Here is a 22,830-nt window from a genome sequence, read left to right as displayed (position 1 = left end):
TGGGAGGTGGAGATGGGAGGATCACTGGTCAAGGCCAGTCCCAGTGGAAAGTTGCTGAGACCCTATCCCAACCAATAAAAAGCTGAGTGTAGTGGTGCTTACCTGTGATGCCAACTATTCTGGAGACATAAATATGAGGATTATGGCCTAGACCAGCCAGGGCAAAAGGCATTTGAGAAAATAAAGCAAAAAGAGCTGGAAGCATGACTCAGGTGGTAGAACATCTTCCTAGTAAGTTCGAGGCTCTGAGTTTAAATCCCAGTACTGCCCCCCCCCAAGGAAAAGTAATAATGGCTCTCCAGTATTATCTGAAATATACAGTCAGTGTTCATGTTCAGCCAGTTGTTTAAATTGGGTCCAGATGAGACCCACATGGTATAGCCTTGGTTGGTAAATCTTTAATCTATCTGTCCCTTCTTCATTTATTTTCTTTAGGAGTCTGTAGCTTTTACTAGGATTTTTCTGGTTTTCAAGGGAGGACCTTGTCAGGCCAAGCAGTAATACATTCTGATTTCTAAAGCCCTGTTCTGCCTATAAAGTACTTTGACATATCTGATTTCAGGTGCGAAGTCCAAGGGTGAGAGGCTAAATGAGCTTCCAGCTGATACCCTGATCTCTGACCTTCGTCCTGTGCTCTTGATATGACTGGGATCTCACCTTGAGTCCCTGTGTTTGGATGACAAATGGCTCTTCTTACACTATTCTCTGCCCAAAGCAGGCAGCATGCTTTTCCCCTCCTTACTTAAAGAAAAACTATGGCAGAAGTACATACTGTTCAAGCAGCCAGAGCAGTATAGAAGCGTTACCGCATAGCTCCATAGCCACACCCCCACCTGAGACTCTTCTTGTCAGTCTTTCAGTGTGTATTTCATTTTCTTGTGTGTGCATGGAAAAGCATATTGTGTGTGGGTATCCAGAGAAATGGGAACAAGTGGTTTATACTTTCCTATATCTTGCTCATTTTTAATCCAAAAATCTCATATCCAGTGTGGACATTAGATTTATTTTCAGTAGTTATTTCAGTAGTAAGGCCTTTCTGCCATTTATTTGGCAGTTTGTTCTTTTGTGGAAGAAATTTAAGTTGCCTACAATTTTTAGCTATAATAAATAACATTGCAACCAATAGGCTTCTACATATTATCTGTTACATTTGTGTTCAACTACATATTACACCTCAAGGATCTTAGAAGTGAAATTTCTTGTCCTAAGAGCATGCCAAATAAGAACTACTAAATTACACATCAGAAAATTGATTGGTGGATGCACTTTTCCTCACATCCTTAGCAGAGATATCATTTAGTAAAGTCATGTTTCACCACTCTGGAAATTACACTATGGTGTGCCTTTCAGGTTTTATTTCACTTGCTTGTCACTGTGATCACACATTGTTACTTTTATTTTTTTTTTTCTTTCCTTTTTTGGGGCTTAAATATAGGGCCTGGTACTCTTGTTTGGTTTTTTTTTTTACTCATAGCTGGTGCTCTACTACTTGAGCCATACCTTCAGTCCAGCTTTTTGCTTGTTAATTGGAGATGGAGTCTTGCAGATTCATCTGCTTGGGCTGGCTTCAAACCTTGATTCTTAGATCTCAGCCTTTTGGGTAGCTGGGATGATCTGTGTGAATTACAGTTGCCTGGCAATGCATCTTATGTGTATTATTGTTTCTTTTGTGATGTTTTTTCAGTTGTTTGCCAGGTTTTTTTTGTTGTTGTTGTTTCATTTTGGTCTTGAGATACAGTCTTGGTACATAGCCTAGGTTGACCTTAGACTTGTAATTCTTCTGCCTCAGCCTCCCAAGTGCTAGGATTGCAGGTGTGTACACAATGCCCAGCCCTTACTCAATCAGTTTTAAAAATGGATTTTTGAGCCGGGCGCTGGTGGCTCACGCCTGTAATCCTAGCTACTCAGGAGACTGAGATCTGAGGATCACGGTTCAAAGCCAGCCCGGGCAGGAAAGACTGTGAGACTCCTATCTCCAATAATCACCAGAAAACCGGTGAGACTCCTATCTCCAATAATCACCAGAAAACTGGAAGTGGCGCTGAAGCTCAAGTGGTAGAGCGCTGGCCTTGAGCTGAAGAGCTGAGAGACAGTGCCCAGGCCCAGAGTTCAAGCCCCACGACCGACCAAAAAAAAAAAAAATGTTGTCATGTTTTATAAAAGATGTTTTAATAGATTAGATATACTTATCTTTCATTTGGTATGTGTTAAAAAGATCTTGAATCACATGAAATTGCTAATAGTCAAGTGTTTTGTTTTTTTGTCCCTAAATATGGGAATTCTTTTTGTTTGTTTGTCTTTGTTTTTGGTCCGGTCCTGGGGCCTGAACTCTGGGCCTAGGCGCTGTCCCTCAGTTCTTTAGCTCAAGGCTAGCGCTCTACCTCTTGAGCCACAGTGCCACTTCCGGCTTTTTTTTCTTTTTGCTTATGTGGTGCTGAGGAATCGAACCCAGGGCCTCAGGCATGCAAGGCAAGCGCTCTACCACTGAGCCACCTTCCCAGCCCCTAAATATGGGAATTTTTTATGATTTATTCTTGTATTTTTCTCCCCAGGCCATCATTTGTTTCTTATTTGAATTTATTATGTTTCCTATGTGGAACTTAACCAAATTTTATGTAGTCAGATTTTTCATTATGTACTGAGCCCTTATTACAAGTTAGGGATAAGAGAGAGTGAAGACGATAATGTGGAGCTAGGTGTCGGTGGCTCACATCTATAATCCTACTCACAAGGCTGAGGTCTGAGGATTGACGTTTGAAGCCAACCCAGGTAGGAAAGTCAGTGAGATTCTTATTTCCAATTAATTACCAAAAAAGCCCAGGGTTAGTGCCCAGGCCTTGAGTTAAAGTCCTGGGAGACACACACACACACACGGGAGAGAGAGAGAGAGAGAGAGAGAGAGAGAGAGAGAGACACACACACACACACACACACACACACACACACACACACACACACACACACACACACACACACACACACACACACACACACACACACACACACACACACACACACACACACACACACACACACACACACACACACACACACACCACACACGTCATTTTCTTGTATTGCAGGGATTGAGATGTAAGCTTTTATTCCAATTTTATGGCTAATTATTTCATTGCCATGCATAAGTAGTACATTTTTTTTTACTAGTGTGCAATCTCTCTTCAGAATTTTATATAAATCCTTTATTTCTGTGGCTCTACTTTATTTTCCATTTATCTCCATTCCTATCAAGTGCCACAGGGCACAGATTTTGTTTTTGAGATTTAGAGTGTGTGTGTGTATGTGTGTGTGTATGTGTGTGTGTGTGCATGTGTGTGAACTCATGCCTTCTCAAGAACATGTGTGTATTTCATCTCAGGACCAATCTCTCCTCTCTTTCTTTCTCTGTCTCTTTCTGTCTCTCTCTGTAATACTGAGATTGAACTCAGCACCTTGTACTTGCTAGGCTGAATATTACATAGTATGGCTATTCTGCATATCCCTCTGTCTCACTGGGAATAAACCCAGGGCTTGGAGCAGCAAGGCTATCACTGTACCTCTGAGCTACAACCCGAGCCTCCCACATCTTGTTATCTCTCCATCCATTGATGGACAAATTAATGCTTAAACCAGGCCTGCAGACTCCTCCCCAGCCTCTAGCTTTTTCTGTTGCCAAGATGCAGCATTGTGGGTCTGAACACTGGTTTTCTTGATCTGCTTTTCTCCTCTTGGTTGATGGCAGCATCCTGACAAGGCAGCTTCTATGGAAGGTTTTTCACTACAAGTGCTTGATGTGGTGACAGTGCCAGTGTCTCTGCTGGAGAGAGAGTCTTGTGACTGTGTTCTCTGACATGGGTGGCCTCTGCGGGCTTCTGGGATGAGGCAGTATTATCCTGTGACTAACAGTGTGACATCAAACAAATACTTCTAGGTAATGGGTACCATGATGTCCAGCACAAGAGCAGCGTCCTCCAAAAGATTACACCTGCTCCGTTTGAGAAAAGGCATGCCTGCTGCTTTGTTCCCGTGTAAAAATAAGCAGTGATCAGATACGTGCTCTTTTGCCTTTGCGTGAAGCAGTGCAGGATTTTCACTTGAAATCTTCCTTAGAGGCATGTTAGTAATGGCATGCACAGGCCTCTGAGTGGCACATCCAGTTCCCTGAGTCACACTGACACCTACTCACATCGTCGGTGATCAGTTAGGATTAGCCTGGCTACATGTGACCAGGGACCTCAAATGACAATGCTACAGAAAAGCCTGCTTCTCTTACCTGACAAGTCCAGAGGCAAGCATTCTGGGGTTTGTTTGATGCCCAAGATATCAGGATCCAAGATACCAGGGACCCTGGCTCCTCTCTCTTGTTCGGCTATCTTTAGTATGCAGCTTCTCACCATCCAGACTATGATCCAGAATACTGATTTGTGCTCCAGCCATCACATCTACATTCCATCCAACACGGAGGGAGGAAGGTATACTCCTGTTCAAAGACGCTCATGCTTGGATCTCTCTTGTGTGAACTCAGTCTTATGGGTAATCAAGCGTGAGGCTGGAAGACAGGACCCTAAAGGGTTCTGTCACCAACAAGGGGGAGGGAACGTTCCTCACAGCTGGCAGTCCCTGCATGCCTGGCGTGCTCCTGTGGAGTCTCCTACCGACCGCCCTCACTCCCAGTTGGCTGCAGTTCTTGCCCCTGAAGTCAGAAAGGCTAAGATTTGTCCATGGCTCGCTTTTCTCACTTTGGGTGTTCACTCAGTTCCCAGGCTCTGGTGACGAACGTCTTGCTCCTGTCATCCCTCCTCCCTTTGAAGCTGCCATTCTCGCCTGGTACTCAGCACCCACAGCTGAGCACACTTCTAGCACTTTCCCCTCACCACTGATTCCCTCCTGCCCCCTGCCACCAAACTGTGACTCTTGGAAGCCAGAGGCTAGTTTAAATCTCTGTGCTATATACTCTCAGGGCCTTTATTTTGGTGTTCAAAATAGGCATTCCACTCTTGAAGAATTTGCAAGATGCACAGGGACTAACCGTGCGGTGCCGAGCTTGGCCACTGGAGGGCGGTGAAGTACTTTTCTGACAGGGAGCTGAATGGGGCAGGAGGTGGAGACACCGCTCAGTCTGTAAAGTGTCTGCTGAGTATGCACTCTGAGCAGGCCACTGCTGGGTACTGGGTGAAAATCATTGAGAGATTTAGTCAGGAAAAATAGAAACACTGTGTAGGAATATTTTTAGCAACTCAATTCATACAAGTAAAAACAATCCTCTTGTCCATTAAAAGCCATTCATGCCATGGAATAGTACTTCGCAGCAAAGGAATATATGTTGATGAATGCCACAAGGAAGAACCTCAAACTGAACAGATGCCAGCTACCAAAAAAGCACTATTAGATGATTTGCCTCCCTTTCAGTGTAGTCCAGAAATAAACACAGTGAGCCTGTGGTGGTAGAAATCAGAACAAAGGTTGCTTTTGATGGGAAGTGGGTGTGAGGAAACTTGCCTGGGGTGATAGAAATACTCTCGATTTGATGATGGCTTTTTCTTTTTTTAAACCTCAGATATTACTAGAACTCACAGAACTATGTATGAATGTCCAGACTGCTATAGGTTAGTTATACCTTTAACTGCTGTGAACATTTCTTTTTTCTTTTCTTTTTTTTTTTTTGTCAGTCGTGGGCCTTGAACTCTGGGCCTTAGCGCTGTCCCTCAGCTCCTCAGCTCAAGGCTAGCGCCCTACCACTTGAGCCATAGCGCCACTTCCTAGTTATACCTTTAACAAAAGAAACCAACACTCTTCTTTATAGAGTTTAAAATTTTGGTGGGTAGTGGGTGGATGCTTGTTGGAGGGGTTGGTGAAAGAGAATGAATATGGTTCATGTTCATGAATATGGTTTACAGATATGAAAATAGAACTGTGAAACTTGTTGAACTTGTTTTAAGGAAGGGAGAAAGGGAGAGATGGGGGCATTGATTGGAATGTATTGTATTCATGTGTAGAAATGTCATAATGAAATCCTCTCCCCCAGCATGCTAATATATGCTAATAAAGTTTTCTTAAGTGGATACAAAGAGACAATAAGTTGAAAAATGATAAAGTATTTATTAGATTGGGATGAGTACTGCCTTAATTTCATTTGAAAAAGAAGCCCAAACCTACATACTTTATAAGTAAAATAGTTTATTATTTAAAAAAAATTTATTTTGCTAGTCCTGGGCTTGAACTCAGGGCCTGGGGCACTGTCCCTGAGCTGCTTTTGCTCAAGGCTAGCACTCTACCACTTGAGCCACAGCACTACTTCTGGCTTTTTCTGTGTATGTGGTACTGAGGAAACGAACCCAGGGCTTCATGCATGCTAGGCAAGCACTGAGCCACATTCCTACCCCTAAGATAGTTTATTTTGAGCTGGTAGTTCTCTCCTGTAATCTTAGCTACTTGGGACTCTTTGAGGTCTGAATGAAACTTCTTTTGAATTAATAGTTGGGTATGGTGTCTGCCATTCGGCTTTGCAGGAGGCTAAGGTCATTAGGAGGTACCCCTGTCGTGCCTGCCCAGCCTGGTGAATCTCCCCCAAATATCCAGCACCCATACTATAACATGGGACAGCCCTGAGTTCCCCTCCAGTCCCCACCCATCTCCGCTTCCCCACCCTGCCACACTAACTACTAAGCTGACTTACTGTAACACCTAGATTCATTTTTGCCTGTTACTAAACTTTATCTGCATTGAGTCATACAACAAGGGGTTTCCATGTGAATGCTGTTGTTTGGGAGGGAATTGAGGAATGGGGTTGATGCTGAGGTTTTAGCACTCACCCTGTCTGGCATCTTACTCTTCCCTCAAGATGACTCTGGCCCTGTCTTGGGAGAAGCAGCTCAGATGCAGGCTCTTCTCAGCAGCAGATCATGTGGAAGACAGCCCAGCTGAGATGCCAGCACTGGAGAGCTCGCTGTGTGTGTGTGTGTGTGTGTGTGTGTGTGTGTGTGTGTGTGTGTGTGTGTGTGTGTGTGTGTGTGTGTGTGTGTGTGTGTGTGTGTGTGTGTGTGTGTGTGTGTGTGTGTGTGTGTGTGTGTGTGTGTGTGTGTGGTGTGTGTGTACATGTGTCTCCAGTGTCTGCAGTACAACATTCTCCATTGCTAGCCTGCCCCCTCCCTGCCAGCAAGCCAGAAATAAGACATAGCAGCGCAGCAGGAGGAATTTGAGGTGACCTAACCTACCTCCTCTGAGCTTAGAGGACTGCTGTTAGCCTCAGACATTGCACTGGGGACCCTCCCCCTCCCTGGGGCTGTTGAGGCGCTGGGTGTCTTGGTGACACAATGCCTGTTTCCTGAGTGGTCTTTGGGCAGTCTTTGGAAGACGTGTGGGACCTTGAATACTCAGGTTTGTGCTATACAACCTGTGGGGTCACCTCCCCCCTCAAGGTCAGACTTAACCAGCAGCCAGTGGTGCTTGCTAACTTGACGTACAAATCATATGAACACCTAGGAAACATAGAGAAAACTAGAAGGTGTGTGGGCTTTTCTCTTATTTTTTCAGTTCTGCTTTTTTATTTAAAAATGTTTTCAAATTGTTATTATAAAGGTGATCTACAGAGACTATTTTTTTTCGGTTGGTCCTGGGGCTTGAACTCTGGGCCTGGGCACTGTCCCTCAGCTCTTCAGCTCAAGGTGAGCACTCTACCACTTGAGCCACAGCACCATTTCGGGTTTTCTGGTGGTTTATTGGAGATAAGAGTCTCACCAACTTTCCTGCCTGGGCTGGCTTTGGACCTCGATCCTCAGATCTCAGCCTCCTGAGTAGCTAGGATTATAGGTGTGTGCCACCAGCACCCGGCCAGAGACTTTTTAAAAGTCAATTTTTACCAGAGTCATATGACTCACATACACTCAGGTAAACAGAGTGACTGACAGGTTCTGTGGGCAGCTGCCTCTCTGTACCTTCAAAACCCCGCATCTTCTCTGATGGGCAGAAATGGGTGTGCTGACACAACTACATCCCTGTGGTCGGGCTTTTCTCTGGGCGAGCTTGAGTATGTCTCCCCTGTATATCCAGCTCTCCAGAGACAACTCACTCTTCTTCTGTGTCAGGTGGTTTGGCCTTGCTGGGCTTGGCCATGTGGCCAAGAGGTATCTGTACCCTCTGTAAATGTTTTGTGCTCTTGGTGGTCTTGGTTGTTGTCATCAAGTTCTCTCAGGAAAATGCCAGAGGCAGGGGCATTGCTTGAGCCCAGGAGCTCAAGGGCAACCTGCACATCATGGTGAGACTTTGTCTTGTTTAGATGATTTTTTTTTTTTGCCAGTCCTGGGGCTTGAACTCAGGGCCTGGGCACTGTCCCTGAGCTTCTTTTGCTCAAGGCTAGCACTTGAGCCACAGTGCCACTTCCGGTTTTTTTTGAGTAGTTTATTGGAGATAAAGAGTCTCACAGACTTTCCTTGCCCGGGTTGGCTTTCAACCTCAGATCTCAGCCTTCTGAGGATTATAGGTGTGAGCCATCAGTGCCCGGCTTGAATTTAGGTGTTAGAAACCAACCACAAAAAAGGGAGGCTTTGGAAGGTACCTCATCACAGCTCACCCTGGAACGGCTCACCAGGTCCCAAAAGCTGGGGTTTGCCATGGGATCATAGATGGCTCCTGTCAGGGCCTGAGGCGGTGCATGGACAAGTTATTCTTGTCAGTTTAGGCAAAACCGGTTCTTCCCAAAGCTGTCAGGGTGTTTGTGAGGCACTTAATAAGCTGGTTTCAGGCCCAGGACTCGGCAGCTCTCTAGATAAATAATTGCGACTCAAGGTCCCCCCCCCCCCCCCACTCCAGCGTTTTATCAGCTAATAAATGAGCGTGTTCTGTCAAGCCCAGAGTGGGCAATTTGGTTTTCATAAAGAGCTTTTGAGTTTCCTCCTCTCAGATGCCTTGCCTCTTAAAATAGCCATAAAACATCTCCAAAGCTCCCATTTCCTCCAGTCTGAGGCTGGCTGCTGTTGCTTGTCATGCCAGCCAAAGCCTGCCCTCACTGGAGACCGCGTGGCTGGCCTGGCGGCCAGGCTCTGCTTCAATTACGTGTTGATTTCCTCAAGTGGACACTTAATGATCCTCCGAGCAGATTGTTTATGTTGAACTCGGCTCTGCAGAGAACAGTAGCTCCTCCTCTCTCCACTGCTGCTTTCTGGTGCACTCTGCTTACAGTGTTTGACTGAATGTGTGAATTTTATCCTCAGCAGGCAGAGAAAGAATGAAACACTTCCTCCCACTCTACAGTGCTGGTGAACGGTCCCTGTCAGAGGGACAGCAGACAGCAGCCCCCACTCCAGTCCCCAAACAGGGTTCAGCACAGCTAAAGAAGGCACTGAGAGTGGCCACCTGCCCAATTGTGACCTCTTGCAGTGGTTTTTCCCAAGACCAAAAAGTAAAAGCAGGAACTTTTGAAAATTGACTTTTGATCTTTTTGTTGGTTATGGGGCTTGAACTCAGGGCCTGGATGCTGTTCATGAGCTCTTTTGCCCAAGGCTAGTGCTCTGCCCCCTTGCACCGCAGTTCCACTTCCAGTTTTTGAGTGGTTAATTGGAGATAAGAGTCTCATGGGGACTTTCCTGCCTGCTGGCTTTGAACTGTGATCCTCAGATCTCACCCTCCTGAGTAGCTAGGATTACAGGCATGAACCACCAGCACCCAGCAAAAATTGACTTTTTGTTTTTGGTTGTGGGGCTTAAACTCTGGGCCTGCACTCTGTCCCTTAGCTCTTCAGCTCAAGGTTAACACTCTTCTTCTTGAGCCACAGTGCTACTTCCAGTTTTCTGAGTGGTTTATTGGAGATAAGAGTCTCACGGACTTTCCTGCCTTTGCTGGCTTTGAACCACAATCCTCAGATCTCAGCCTCCTGAGTAGCTAGGATTACATGTGTGTGCCACCGGCACCCAGCTAAAATTGACTTTTTTTTTAAGGTATGTTTTGGGATTGCAGGTTTGTTGCTTTAGATTAGGCAAGGCTACATAATAGAGATTTTAAATGTCAAGGTCGAAGCCTATTTGTTCATGTAACAGTTGTGATAATGCTAGCCAACATTTACATGATGCCTATTTCATGCGGGGCTGTTGTTAACACTTGCCATATTTTAACTCAATATCATCCTCATACTATTCTTGATATGATAGTGATAGGACAGGTGAGAAGTGGGCCACGGAAGGCAGTCATTTGCCAGGTGAGTTGTTGTGAATGCGTGGTGGTCAGGATTTGGGCTCAGTGTGGCTCCCGAGTCTGTGCTTGGCTGGTAGGCTGAGTTCCCCCTTGCCCCTCGTGGCTGTGCAATGCATGGTAGCCCAGAGTGTGTTCTGGAATCTGAGTATGCCCAGGTTGGAGAAGACCCTTCTAGTTGTGATGGGGCTCTGGATCTTCCTGTGGGAAATGCATGAGGAGTGGGAATGGTCTTTGTCTGGAGCCTTTCTTGTGGGTGTCACAGTTTCCTTGTAGCTCTGTTCTATTGGTAAAGGAGCTGCTGCGGAGGGGAGGGGAGGGGAGGGGAGGGGGGGAGAGGGCCTCCTCCTTCCTACCCAGTTGGGAAGCTGCTCCTGAGAATGGGCTGAAACCCACCAGTTCTCTTGCAGGCTCCAAGGGCACGGCATTGTTTGTGGGTATTGTTTGAGGGCTCTGTCCCTGAGGAAGCAAAGTGGCAGGGAGGCCCGCTGCGCAGAAATGAGTTAGAGTATGTACAGCAACCCGGAAAGATCCTAGAGGTGGAAGCACAAACATAAAGCAGGATTCTGAGCTGGGCCTTTGTTATGGTGCAGTATGATTAAAGTAATATATATGCCACCTCAAAACATTATGTAATAAACGCTTAAGTTAAGGCAAAGGCAAAGGATTTTTTTTGGAGGGCTTTTTACATGTGATTTTTCATTTGGACCTTTATATGTTATCTGAATCCTTTGCTTCTGTAAGCTTAGTGTTGTTTTACAAGCCTTTTTTATTCCGTTTTGATGATAAAAAGCAAGTGTAGTCAGTTTGTGGTTCTTTTTTTCTAAATAATGTGCATTTTCAGGGACTATAAAAATTATGCTTATTGTAGAAATTTTGAAAAGTCCAGTAAAGCTTAAAGAGAATAAAGTCTTTTATTTCTTCTACCTGGGGAATAAGCACTATAAACCTTGTGATATATTTTATCTTTCCCCTGTGCTTATGTAAACATACATAAATATTGTATTATAGTAGTTGAGAGTCTACCATATATAATTTTATGTTTTGTTCCTTCCCCTTACCACTGGAACATGCTTTCCTGTGTTATTACATACTTACTCCTAATAAACTTTGTAACCAGGCACTGGTGGCTCATGCCTGTAATCCTGCCTACCAGGAAGTTGAGATCTGAGGATCACGGTTCAAAGCCAGCCTGGGCAGAAAAGTCCCTGTGATACTCTTATCTCCAGTTAAGTTGTGCTGTGGCTCAAGTGGTAGAGCACTAGCCTTGAGAACAAAGAGGCTCAGGGATAATGTCCAGGCCCCAAGTTCAAGCCTCACAACCAAAAAACCGAAAAACAAAAACCACCTCATCTTTAAGTAGTGTGCCTGTTACGTGCTAGGCATGGGGGTGTCACTGTATACATGTTAACCACAACCACACTTCAAGTTAGACTTTACCTCTTTCCTAGGATCACAACTTTTCTGACAAAGTACTCCACTGTCTGCAAGAGGAGTTTTGTTTGTTATAGCCCTTGATGGCCATTAAAAAACAAAACAAAAGCCGAGTGTCGGTGGCTCATGTCTGTAATCATAGCTACTCAAGAGGCTGAGATCTGAGGATCACAGTTCAAAGCCAGCCCGGGCAGGAAAGTCCATGAGACTATTTCCAGTAAACTACTAGGAAACTGGAAGTGGTGCTGTAGCTCAAGAGGTAGAGTTCTAGCCTTGACTGAAAAGCTGAGGGGCAGTGCCCAGGCCCAGAGTTCAAGCCCCATGACTGACCAAAAAAAAAAAAAAAAAAAAAGAACAGCCCGGGCCTGGTGGTTTACATCTGTAAACTACTTAGGAGGCTGAGATTGTGGTTTGAAGCCAGACTGGGCAGGAAAGTCTTCAGACTTTTATCTCCAATTAGCTTACCCTCTGGAAATGGAGCTGTAGCTTAAGTTGTAGAATGCTGGCTTTGAGCAAAAATGCTCAGGGACAGCACCTAGGCCCTGAGTTCAAGTCCCATTACCGGCACAAAAACAAACCAAACCAAAAGAAACAGAAACAAAACAGCTCTTCAAGAAGAATGAGAATGGGGCAGTGGTGGCTCACACCTGTAATCCTAGCTACTCAGGAGGCTGAAATCTGAGGATCACAATTAGAAGCCAGCCCAGACAGGCTAATGAGTCTCATGAGACTCCATGAGACTCATCTTCATTAACTGAAAAAAGCTGGAAATAGAGATAAGATTCAAGCGACAGAGAACCATCCTTGAGCAAAAAAGGGATAGCACTCAGGCCCTGACGTTTAAACCCCAATACAAGCACATGTGCACACACATCGCCCTCCACATACTAATATGAATGAGAATCCACTCGTCATGATACAGGTCAAGACATAGGTCTTAGTCATAATTATCAATGAGAGGGCTGCGTTCAGAAGTCTGTGTCCAGTGGCACAAGGGACGGCAGGGAACATTTTGTTTTCAGAGTAGGACTGTGAGCTAAGAAGCTGCCTTTGATGCTGAATGTTTCTTCTTGTCCTCTCACCGCCATGCAATGTGGCTGTGCTGTGGGGCAGGAGAGCCTTTCTAACTGCTTCCCCTCTCTGTGGCTGAAGGGTTTTTGTGGGTCTCTTATGTTCTCCTTGCTACATGCCAAACCAGACTTCTTGTTCCCATTGCTTACATACTGTGGGCTTCCCATGAGAAGCTAGTAGCGTTAAAGAGGTCTTGTGGCTAAGTAAGCATGGAAAGTACTGCGTAAACTGAGTTGAATAGATTTACTTATTGCTGACTTCCTTGTAACTTCTCGACCGCTTACATATGCTCTGATTTTGGTGGCTCTCAAAGCTGGTGATGTAAAATGTGGTGTTGCTCATCCCTATTTGTTCACGAGCTCCTCCTTTGCCTGTGTCCTATGGGACTGGCATTTGGCCTGAACCCATCCTGGGAAATAGCAACTTGGAGTTAAACCCTAAAAGTACCCCTGGCTTGATACCTCTTCCTTCCCTTGTATCCTTTTACTTCTCAACAGCGAGACCAAGCATCAGCATTTGGGGTCCATCCTTACCTTGAACTCTGTGTGTGTGTGTGTGTGTGTGTGTGTGTGTGGTGTGTGTGTGGTGTGTGTGTGTGTGTGTGTGTGTGTGTGTGTGTTGGGGGGCGTGGTGCCTGATCCCAGCTGGTCTCACTAGACATATGTGTGAGTATGGTAGACAGCTTACTGAATATCTGAAATTAAAAAAAAAAAAGAAACATGTGCTGGACTTAATAACTCAGTGAAAGCCTGCTTAGTGCTGTAAGGAGGTCTTCTTCCTGCTTAGTGTCGTGAGGGTCCTAAGGAAATTTGAGACGCCAGTGTCCCCTCCCCCAGGGGAATAGGACAGCCTCATTCCTTGACATCACCTTAGCCTGGTTCTCCCCTGGCCTGAAGGACTCTGTTGAAGACACTAGGCTTTTATTTTTCTCTCTCCATTTTTAGATAAGACCTCTGGACTCTCTTCACCTTTTGTTTTACAGAAGAGGATGTGGAGAACTTTGACGTGACCAACTTGTCTCAGGATATACTGCGAAGCATTGAAGCTGACAGCTTTTGGTGCATGAGCAAGCTGCTGGATGGGATCCAGGTGAGCTGTCGGCCCTTGCAGGCCGGGTAGGCCTGGGGCCTGTCTTTAACTCATTGCTCTTCTCAATGAGGCAGGGCCACCCGCCCACCATGGCCTCTCTATCTCTTTCATTAGCTTCACAGTGGCCTTGTGTCCTCAGAGCCTGAGGCTATTTTTGTGGGGGGGGGATCTGGCTCTACCATCAGAGTGAGTTCCATTCTTCTGTGTGCCCAGAACCCACGGGTGGGATTCCACAATAAAGGGCCCTCACCCACATAAACACTATTGTAGCATTAGTTCCTTTTTTCTCCCAAACATCTCGGCAGTCAGGAGCACTGGGTTTGGGAAGAACACTTGTGCTTTTTACCATGTTACGGGGAGCCCAGGGCTTATCATGCAGACTCCATGTGTTCATCCTGGGCTCTCTTGCATTTGCAGGATAACTATACCTTTGCACAGCCAGGGATCCAGAAGAAGGTCAAGGCATTGGAAGAGCTTGTTAGCCGGATTGATGGTAGGTTTCAAGGAGCCAGAATTCTCTAGCCGTAGCTCAGCCTGGCCCTGACACGAGCCAGCGGTACTTGGGCCATGAACCTTTCCAGGCACAGGCTGTTATTTATCGGCAGCTCCAGTATCTTCCCTGTCTCAGCCAGAAGGGGAGGTAAAACTCTGCTGCTTTCCTGAGTTCATCCTTCCCCCTAGACTTCTGTTACCCCATTGTCGATTCTCCTTCAACCTCTCTGTTCTGTTCTATCTGTTCTGTTACCCGAGCCACATAGCTCTAGTCCAACCGTTGTCACATTTCTGCCACTTCCTTCTAAAGGACTTTCCCCCTCCCCCCGACTTGTGTCTCTCTCAAAGCATTTCTCTACAGCCCCATTCTGGCCATGTCTCTCTTCTGCTCTGGGGTCCCTGCTGGCTCCCCATTGGCATCAAGTCAGTAGGTTGGCCTTGTCCTGCTGTTGCACTCCTGGGCTTGGAGCAGTGTGGCATACCCCAGCGGGACCTTCATTTGTTCTCTGGGGACTCAAGGACAGATGACTCCTGAAGCAGATGTCTTTGAGGAGCAGGAACTCCACAGGGGTAGCCTGCCTGTGCTAGAATCAGACTTTGGGAAGCCCTCCTGTTGAGATCAGGAGAGAAGTTAGCTAAGCTTCCTGAGGAGCACACTGACCCGGCAGGGAGGCTCCTGGGCATGGCGTCTCCGGCACCAGTGAGGGACTCTGCAGTTACCACACTAACAAACAACATCAACTCTTGCTCGCTCCTTCCCTCCTCTCCTCTCCTCTCCTCTCCTCTCCTCTCCTCTCCTCTCCTCTCCTCTCCTCTCCTCTCCTCTCCTTTCCTTCCTCCCTCCCTTCCTTCCTTCCTCCCTTCCTTCCTTCCCTTCCTTCCTTCCTTCCTTCCTTCCTTCCTTCCTTCCTTCCTTCCTTCCTTCCTTCTTTCTTTCTTTCTTTCTTTCTTTCTTTCTTTCTTTCTTTCTTTCTTTCTTTCTTTCTTTCTTTCTTTCTTTCTTTCCTTCCTTCTTTCTGTTGGTGGTGGGGCTTGAAATCAGGGTCTGGGCGCTATCCCTGAGCCTTTTTTGCTATGTAGTGCTCTACCACTTTGAGCCACAACACCACTTCTGGTTTTCTGGTAGTTAATTGGAGATCAGAGTCTCATAGACTTTCCTGCTCAGGCTGGCTTTTGAACCACAATTCTCAGATCTCAGCCTCCTGAGTAGCTAGGATTATAGGTGTGAGCCACTGACACCCCTCTAACTCTTGCTTTTTCTGTTCAGACTTTCCTTTTCCCTCACATGGAGGTAGCACAGCTTTCTGTCTCTCCTTTCCTAAGTCTCTTCCTGGAAACCTTCCATCATTAATTCTACTCACTCCAGCTTCCTTTTATGACGGCAAGCTTCCTCCCTCATCTGTCTTCCTTTGTCTTACCATCCTGTCAGCTGTCAGCCCTGCGGTGCCATGTACCGCTCTCTCACGGGGCTCCCCCAGAGCCTCACATGGGCCTTCCTCTGAGTGCTCAGCTGGCTGCCAGAGGCTGATCATCACTTCCCTCTTCCGGAGGGCAGAGGTGGGGCTTCTGCCTCTGTCCTCCCCATGCTTTTATTTTCTGCCCTCTCTAATACTGATTTTAAGCATGATACTTTTGGGTAGTAGATTTTTACACACACATACACACACACACACACACACACACACACTTCTTTGCTTTCTTATTATAAGAGTTTTAAAAATGCAGACAACTGTAACCTAACTAGAATTCCCCCTCCTTAAGTTCTCCTCCCCATAAATAACCATTGTTAATCATTCTTTCAAGAATAGTATTAGTTACTCCAGGCTAGGTGATATGATAAGTTCTTTTTTCACATTTTCACATTTTATCCTCCCTAAAAGCCTTCTGAGCTGTGGGTGATTGTCCCCATTTTATAGATGAGCAAACTGAGGAGGACATTGATGGAAAACAATCCTGTTGGGCATTAGTTGCAGGGCTATCTGGGGCATAGGGATGGAGTTTATGTTGACTTCCTTGCTCCAGAATACCACTGGGCCTCCTGGGGTGGGAGCGAGGAGGCGGCTGCTTTCTGTTGATCTGGTGGATCGCCTCACACATTGTGGGAGACGCTGCCCTTGAGTGGGGCCAGCGAGCCCCTTCCATTGGCAGTGTTCAAGTCCCTGCTGGCTGGCCATCTGTCAGGAACCTGAGAGGAATTCCTCGCCAGTGGGAGAATGGCTAAGGTGACCTCCAAGGTTCTTTTCCATTCTGGAGCCTTCTCGGATGAGTAATGAGATCAAGCAGCCAAATGAACCTTATGTCTCCTGCTTTGCGGCCAGAGCAGCCTGTGAAGGAAGAGGGCACCGAGGCGTCCCTGTGGGATGTCACTGTCGCCCTGTGTGCGGGACTGGCTATAGGTGTGTACTGCCTTGAGAGGATGCAAGCAAGCACAGAGGCCCATTGTACCCAGTTCCCCATGTTGATTGGCTCCCCAGAGTGAGGGGTGGTAAGGAATGGAATCTGCCTTGTTGGCTCCTACAGGCCTGAGGGTCCGTCCCCCAGGTTGTGTCCCCGAGGCCAATGACACTTCCTGTTCCAGAGCAGGTACACAATCACTTCAGGAGGTACGAGGTCGAATACCTACAGTTTGCCTTCCGATGGATGAACAACCTGCTCATGCGGGAGCTTCCTCTTCGCTGCACCATCCGCCTCTGGGACACATACCAGGTAAAAGGGGTCCCCTGCCTCCCCCTGCGCCAGGCTGTCCTGGAGTGCCCAGCTCCCTGCCATGGTGTGGGGCACAGCAGCTCAGAAATGCCCTCCACTTCCTTTCTACTCCCATGAATGACTTAGCCTCATGATCAGCCCTTCGCTGAGCCCCTTCTGGTTGCCCTGCGGTGAGGAGGGTATGGCGCCGCTTTGTGCCATCCAGAAGGGGTGTGAGTGGGAGGACTGGGGGGGTTCCCTTCTCGGCGCGTGGCTTGGGGGCCGACCTGCTCTCTTCTTCCCAGTCTGAACCGGAAGGCTTCTCCCACTTTCATCTCTACGTGTGTGCGGCCTTCTTGATCAAGTGGAGGAAAGAGATCCTGGATGAAGAAGACTTTCAGGTGAGCTCAGCTTGGGCTGAGGATGAGCATGAGGGTGGCAGAGCCCTCGTTAGGTTATGTGGACAGCGGATGCTGCAGCAGGCACCAACTGACTGGAGCAGGAGGGGAGAACAGGGCTCAGGAGAGATTTTTGTTCAGGGATAACACTCTACTACTTGAGCCACAGTACCACTTCTGGCTTTTTCTGTTCGTTTGTTTGTTTTTCTGTACTGTGGAATTGAACCCAGGGCTTCATGCATGCTAGGCAGGCACTCTACCACCAAGCCATACTTCCAGTCCCTCAGTGTTTCTTCCTAAGGAGCAGCACCGCAAAGCGGAGCAGTGCAGCGGGCTCTGGAGGTGGGGTTGGGCGGTAGCACACAGGGGAGTTGGCAAGACATGCCTGCTTGCCCAGGAAGGGTTTGGGAAGAGCAAGGTGATAATGTGTTGACTTCCGTGAGTTGATTCTGGCTGTGGTGCCAGGCTGCAGGCCTCTGATTAAAGAACCATAGCTTCTGCCAACAAGCAGCATACATGACATCCCAGAATAAATGAGGATGAGGGGCCAGAGGGCCGTGTGCCAGGGTGAGCTATCAATTTTGCTAATGTGTTTGAGGTGGAGCAAGATGTAGAGAACATGAAGTCTAAATGACTTACTGTGAGCCAGGCCGAGGGAGCCTTATCAGGTGAGACCACAGGCCCTGCGCTCGCTCAGGAAGGGGAGGGAATTCCTGCAACAGCTGTCAGCAGTTCACAGGGTCAGTTCTCTATGGCTTTAAAGCTGTGCTAGTTGCTTAGTAGATAGCTGCTGGTTTCTGGCAGCTCATGCCTATAGTCCTAGCTACTTGGGAGGCTGAGATTGGAAGGATCCTGGTTTGAGTCCAGCCTGAGCAGAAAAGTTATTTTAGTATGACAGGAAGCCTAAAATAGGTGGGCCATGGCCCAGGGACTTACCCAAGCAGGAAGTGATACGCTTCTCAAAAATAACAAATGGTGGGGGCGGTGGCTGGATGCGCGACTTAGCAGTAGAGTTCCTGTCTAGCAAGTACGAGACCCTGCGCTCAAACCCCAGTACTGCCAAAAAACAAAAATAAACACTGAAACAAAAAACACATTGGATATCAGATAGACTAGAGGCCTCTGGGCAGTAACCCACAGAACCACACTGGGCTTTTTGTGTGTGGCGTTGGTAACACCTCAGTTAACCCGACTGGAGGAGTACTCGAGAGAAAGTGAACGATTGAACTGTTGAGGCTGCAGAGTTCCTCCCACTCTAGTTGTAAGAAGAATGCCAAGTGCACAACTGTGCCTAGCTGTGTTGGGTCTTTAGGAAACAGAAGCATGGCAGAGGTGTGAGGCGAGGGTGCAGGGCATTGTGGGAGGTTGTACTGTTGGACATGACCTTGCAGGGAAGCAGGCTGGTGCATCGCTGCTGCTGAAGGCTACTCATAGTAAACCTGCACACAACGCACTGTAGGAGAATCCAGACGAGGTAGAAAGCAGATTTACTGCACTAAATGACACAAAGAAGACTCAGCTGGAGTGTCACATGAGTACAGGTGGCAGTCCCAGGAGACCTCGTCACCCTTAAAGGACTGGGACTAGGGCTGGGTAAGGCAGGCTGGGGGAGGCCTTCCAGGGCAGCAGTGCCTCCTGCTAAAGTTGGAGAAGCATGCTGAGTAGCACAGTGGTATAAACCCTTCTTTGGAGCTGGGGCTGCCTGGCATCAATTTTCTCTGCTCTTTTTTTAGGCCCACTACATTAAGCAAATACCTTGGCTTTCTGCCTCAGTTTTCATTCTGTAAAATGGGTAATAGCATCTGTCTCCTTGAACTGTTCTTTTTTGTTGTTGTTGTTGTTGTTGTGGGGCTTGAACTCTGGGCCTGGGCACTGTCCCTCAGCTCTTCAGCTCAAGACTAGCACTCTACCACATGAGCCACAGCACCAATTCCGTTTTTCTGGTGGTTTTATGGGAGATAAGAGTCTCGTGGGCTTTTCCTGACTGGGCTGGCTTTGAGCTGTGATCCTCAGATCTCAGCCTCCAGAGTAGCTAGTATTACAGGCGTGAGCCACTGGCTCCTGGAGCTATTCTAGGGACTAGTCAGGTTAGGACACATGGAGCAGGTAGAAAAATATTGAGCTTGCCAGATGTGGTGGCATACACCTATAATCCCACCTACTCAGCAGGATCGAGAGTTTGAGGCCATCCTAGGCAAAGCTTGTGAGACCCTATCTCAGGAGCAAAATGCAAAAAGAAGGGAAAGGCAGGTGCTAAGCGAAGGCTCAGGCATTTGCCAAACCTGAGGCCTTGGGTTTAGTCTTCACTTGCTGTAGATAAAAAACCAAACCAAACCAAAACATTAATATTATCATTATGCACAGTGTGTTCCTGAGTCTCTAAGTGGCCAAGTAATGACAGCTTTAAAACCCAAGCTTAGCCGGGCGCTGGTGGCTCACGCCTGTAATCCTAGCTACTCAGGAGGCTGAGATCTGAGGATCGCGGTTCAAAGCCAGCCCGGGCAGGAGAGACCGTGAGACTCCTATCTCCAATAAACCACCAGAAAACCGGAAGTGGCGCTGTAGCTCAAGTAGTAGAGCACTCGCCTTGAGCTGAAGAGCTGAGGGACAGCGCCCAGGCCCAGAGTTCAAGCCCCACGACCGACCAAAAAAAAAAACAAAAAACAAAACAATACCCAAGCTTGTGCTGGGCACCAGTGCTCACACCTGTACTCCTAGCTGCTCAGGAGGCTGAGACAGACAGAGCGCCTGTTGAATGTGAATATGAGGCCGCACCGAGTTCAAGCCCCCTAAACCAGAAAAAAAAAAAGAAGAAGAAGAAAAAGAAAAAACAATGGAACACTTTTGTTTCGTGCCAATCCTGGGGCTTGAACTCAGGGCCTAGATGTTGTCCCTGAGCTTCTTTGGCGCAAAGCTAGCGCTCTACCACTTAAGCCATAGCTCCACTTCTGGTTATTTCTGTAATTGATTGGATAAGAGTCTCACAGACTTTCCTGCATGGCCTGGCTTTGAACGGTTATCCTCAGATCTCAACCTCCTGAGTAGCTAGGATTGCAGGTCACCAGCACCTGGCTAGGAAGCGCTTTTAAAATAAAACATTTACAAGAGCACAAGCGAGCACAAGCTATGCCATAGCAGATAGAAAATTTATACAAGAGAGGGCTGAGAAGGTGGCTTAGTGGTAGAGTGCTTGCCTTGCATGCATGAGGCCCTGGGTTTGATTCCTCAGCACCACATAGGCAAAAAGAAAAAAGCCGGAAGTGGCGCTGTAGCTCAAGTGGTATAGTGCTAGCCTTGAGCTGAAGAGCTGAGGGACAGTGGCCAGGCCCAGAGTTCAGGCCCCCTGACTGACAACTAAATAAAATTCCGCTATCCCACAAATCTTAAGACACACACACACACACACACACACACACACACACACACACACACACACACACACACACACACACACACACACACACACACACACACACACACACACACACACACACACACACACACACACACACACACACACACACACTTTATACAAGAGAAAGTAACTCACTGGAAGTTATTTGGCTGAAACCTGATGCTACAGAGGAGGAGGTGTGCGGGAATCGGACGGCAAGCCCCAGCAAGCACCTGGTCACGCCGCAGTCCAGTAAGTCTTCGTGGGAACGCAGCATCTGTGGTAGATGTGGAGGCTATAGATGGATTCAAACAGGTCCCACCAGGCCTCCTATGGCTCAGAGCTGATTCTGAGAAGCACCGTGCAGGGGACCATAAGGCCTGATAAACAGAGTTCCTCTAAATAGACAGAAAGAGAAATAAGGAGGCAGTGGGCCAGCCAGGATCAAATCAGCGCCTGCCAGTCCCAGAGAATTCTTGCTTTCATCTTCTAGAAGAGACTTGGAAAGAGTCCCACTCTGAAGGTGTCTTTGCAGGAGAAAGGTTGGAGTTATTAAGTGAAGGAGTGCAAGCCTGTGGGATGCTCCAGGCCTCCGTAACAAACTGAATGTAAATAAATCCCTGAACCAGATGGCATCCACCCCCGCTTCTGCAGGAACGAACTCAAGGGTGCGATTGTGGAGTACTGCCCCAGGCCCTCGGCTGCAGACATCTGGTGAATTGCCAAGTGGACTCCTGCCCATAAGAAAGGTTCAGAGGAACCCTGGGAACCGAACATCTTCAGCCCCAAACAAGCTGGCGTGAGAAAGGGCATGGTTTCTAGGCACATAAACAAAAGAAGCCACACTGCTTTCTTGGGGGGGGGGGCTTGGGGGAGAACCTGCCAAATATACCAGGTGCTTTGGCGATAGAGAAATCAGTGAATACACATTTGACTTTCAGAGAGTTTATAGGCAAGGACCTGCTTTTGAAAAGTTACATTGGAATCAGATAAAATGTTTTGCTAGATTCTTAGACTAGGAGAGATGCTTGTTTGAAAGTACTTATTTAGCTATGAAAGTTGAAGTGTAAGTGTGCATGTATGTGTTAGTACTAGGACTTGAGTTCAGGGCTTCTCAATGTCTGTTAGCTTTTTTTCCACCCAAGGCTGGTGCTCTATCCCTTGATCCACAGTTCTATTTCCGGGTTTTTGGTAGCTAACTGGAGATAAGAATCTCATGAAAAGTGGCACTGTAGCTCAAGTGGTAGAGCTCTAGCCTTGAGCTGAAGAGCTGAGGGACAGCGAGCGCCCAGGCCCAGAGTTCAGGCCCCACAACAAACAAAAGAATCTCATGGACTTTCTTGCCTGGGCTACCTTTGAACTGTGATCCTCCAATCTCAGCCTCCTAGATAGGATTAGAGGCTTGAACTATCAATGCCATGCTAGGAAAGTGTTTTTGATCTGGCTTTTTTTTTTTTTTTTTTGGGTCCGGTTGTGGGGCCTGAACTCTGGGCCTGGGTGCTGTCCTTCAGCTCTTCAGCTCAAGGCTAGCGCTCTACCACTTGAGCCACAGCGCCACTTCCGGCTTTTTGCTTATGTGGTGCTGAGGAATCGAACCCAGGGCCTCATGCATGCAAGGCAAGTGCTCTACCACTGAGCCATCTTCCCAGCCCCTAGGAAAGTGTTTTGACTTGACTGGATACACTTTACATTTGCAAAGAATGTTCTATTATTGCAAAGTGTTTTTTGTTTTGTTTTGTTTTTGTTATTGAATCCTTTTAAGCACTTGCGCTGTTCTTGCACTTCCTGTGTTCCATTATGCTGGCCCTCATCACCAGGTAAAACTAGTTGACTCTTCAAGACTTCCTTCAGTTTCTTTGGTGACTTTTTTGTGTTCTGTTTGCTTTGTGCTGCTTCTTTCTCATGCCCAGGGCAAGTGGTCTGTAGCATCAGCTCTTGAGCCAGGTGTCTGGTTCAAACCCTCCTACTCTGTGGCTGTGGGCAAGTTCCTTAACCTGTTTGCTCATCTGTAGAGGCAATAATGTCATCTCATAGCGCTGTTTCAGGGTTAAACGAGCAAATACATACAAAGTATAGATAGCGCATCCG

At 47.2% G+C, this 22,830-nt stretch overlaps 1 protein-coding gene across 1 annotated transcript in view; it reads left to right on the top strand.

Annotated features, from left to right (window-relative positions):
• Tbc1d22b (TBC1 domain family member 22B) overlaps positions 1–22,830 on the top strand; it is a 62,205-nt gene that overhangs the window by 34,112 nt on the left and 5,263 nt on the right. Inside the window, exons 9-12 of the mRNA XM_070023855.1 lie at positions 13,667–13,773; positions 14,191–14,266; positions 16,844–16,971; positions 17,256–17,351. Of these exons, the coding sequence (XP_069879956.1) occupies positions 13,667–13,773; positions 14,191–14,266; positions 16,844–16,971; positions 17,256–17,351 (407 nt within the window). The remainder of the gene's footprint in view (positions 1–13,666; positions 13,774–14,190; positions 14,267–16,843; positions 16,972–17,255; positions 17,352–22,830) is intronic.

This window comes from Dipodomys merriami, unplaced genomic scaffold (assembly GCF_024711535.1).
Source record: "Dipodomys merriami isolate MVZ:Mamm:240054 unplaced genomic scaffold, mDipMer1.0.p SCAF_16, whole genome shotgun sequence".
Classification (NCBI taxonomy): domain Eukaryota; kingdom Metazoa; phylum Chordata; class Mammalia; order Rodentia; family Heteromyidae; genus Dipodomys; species Dipodomys merriami.
This window is presented reverse-complemented; position numbering and strand designations above follow the sequence as displayed.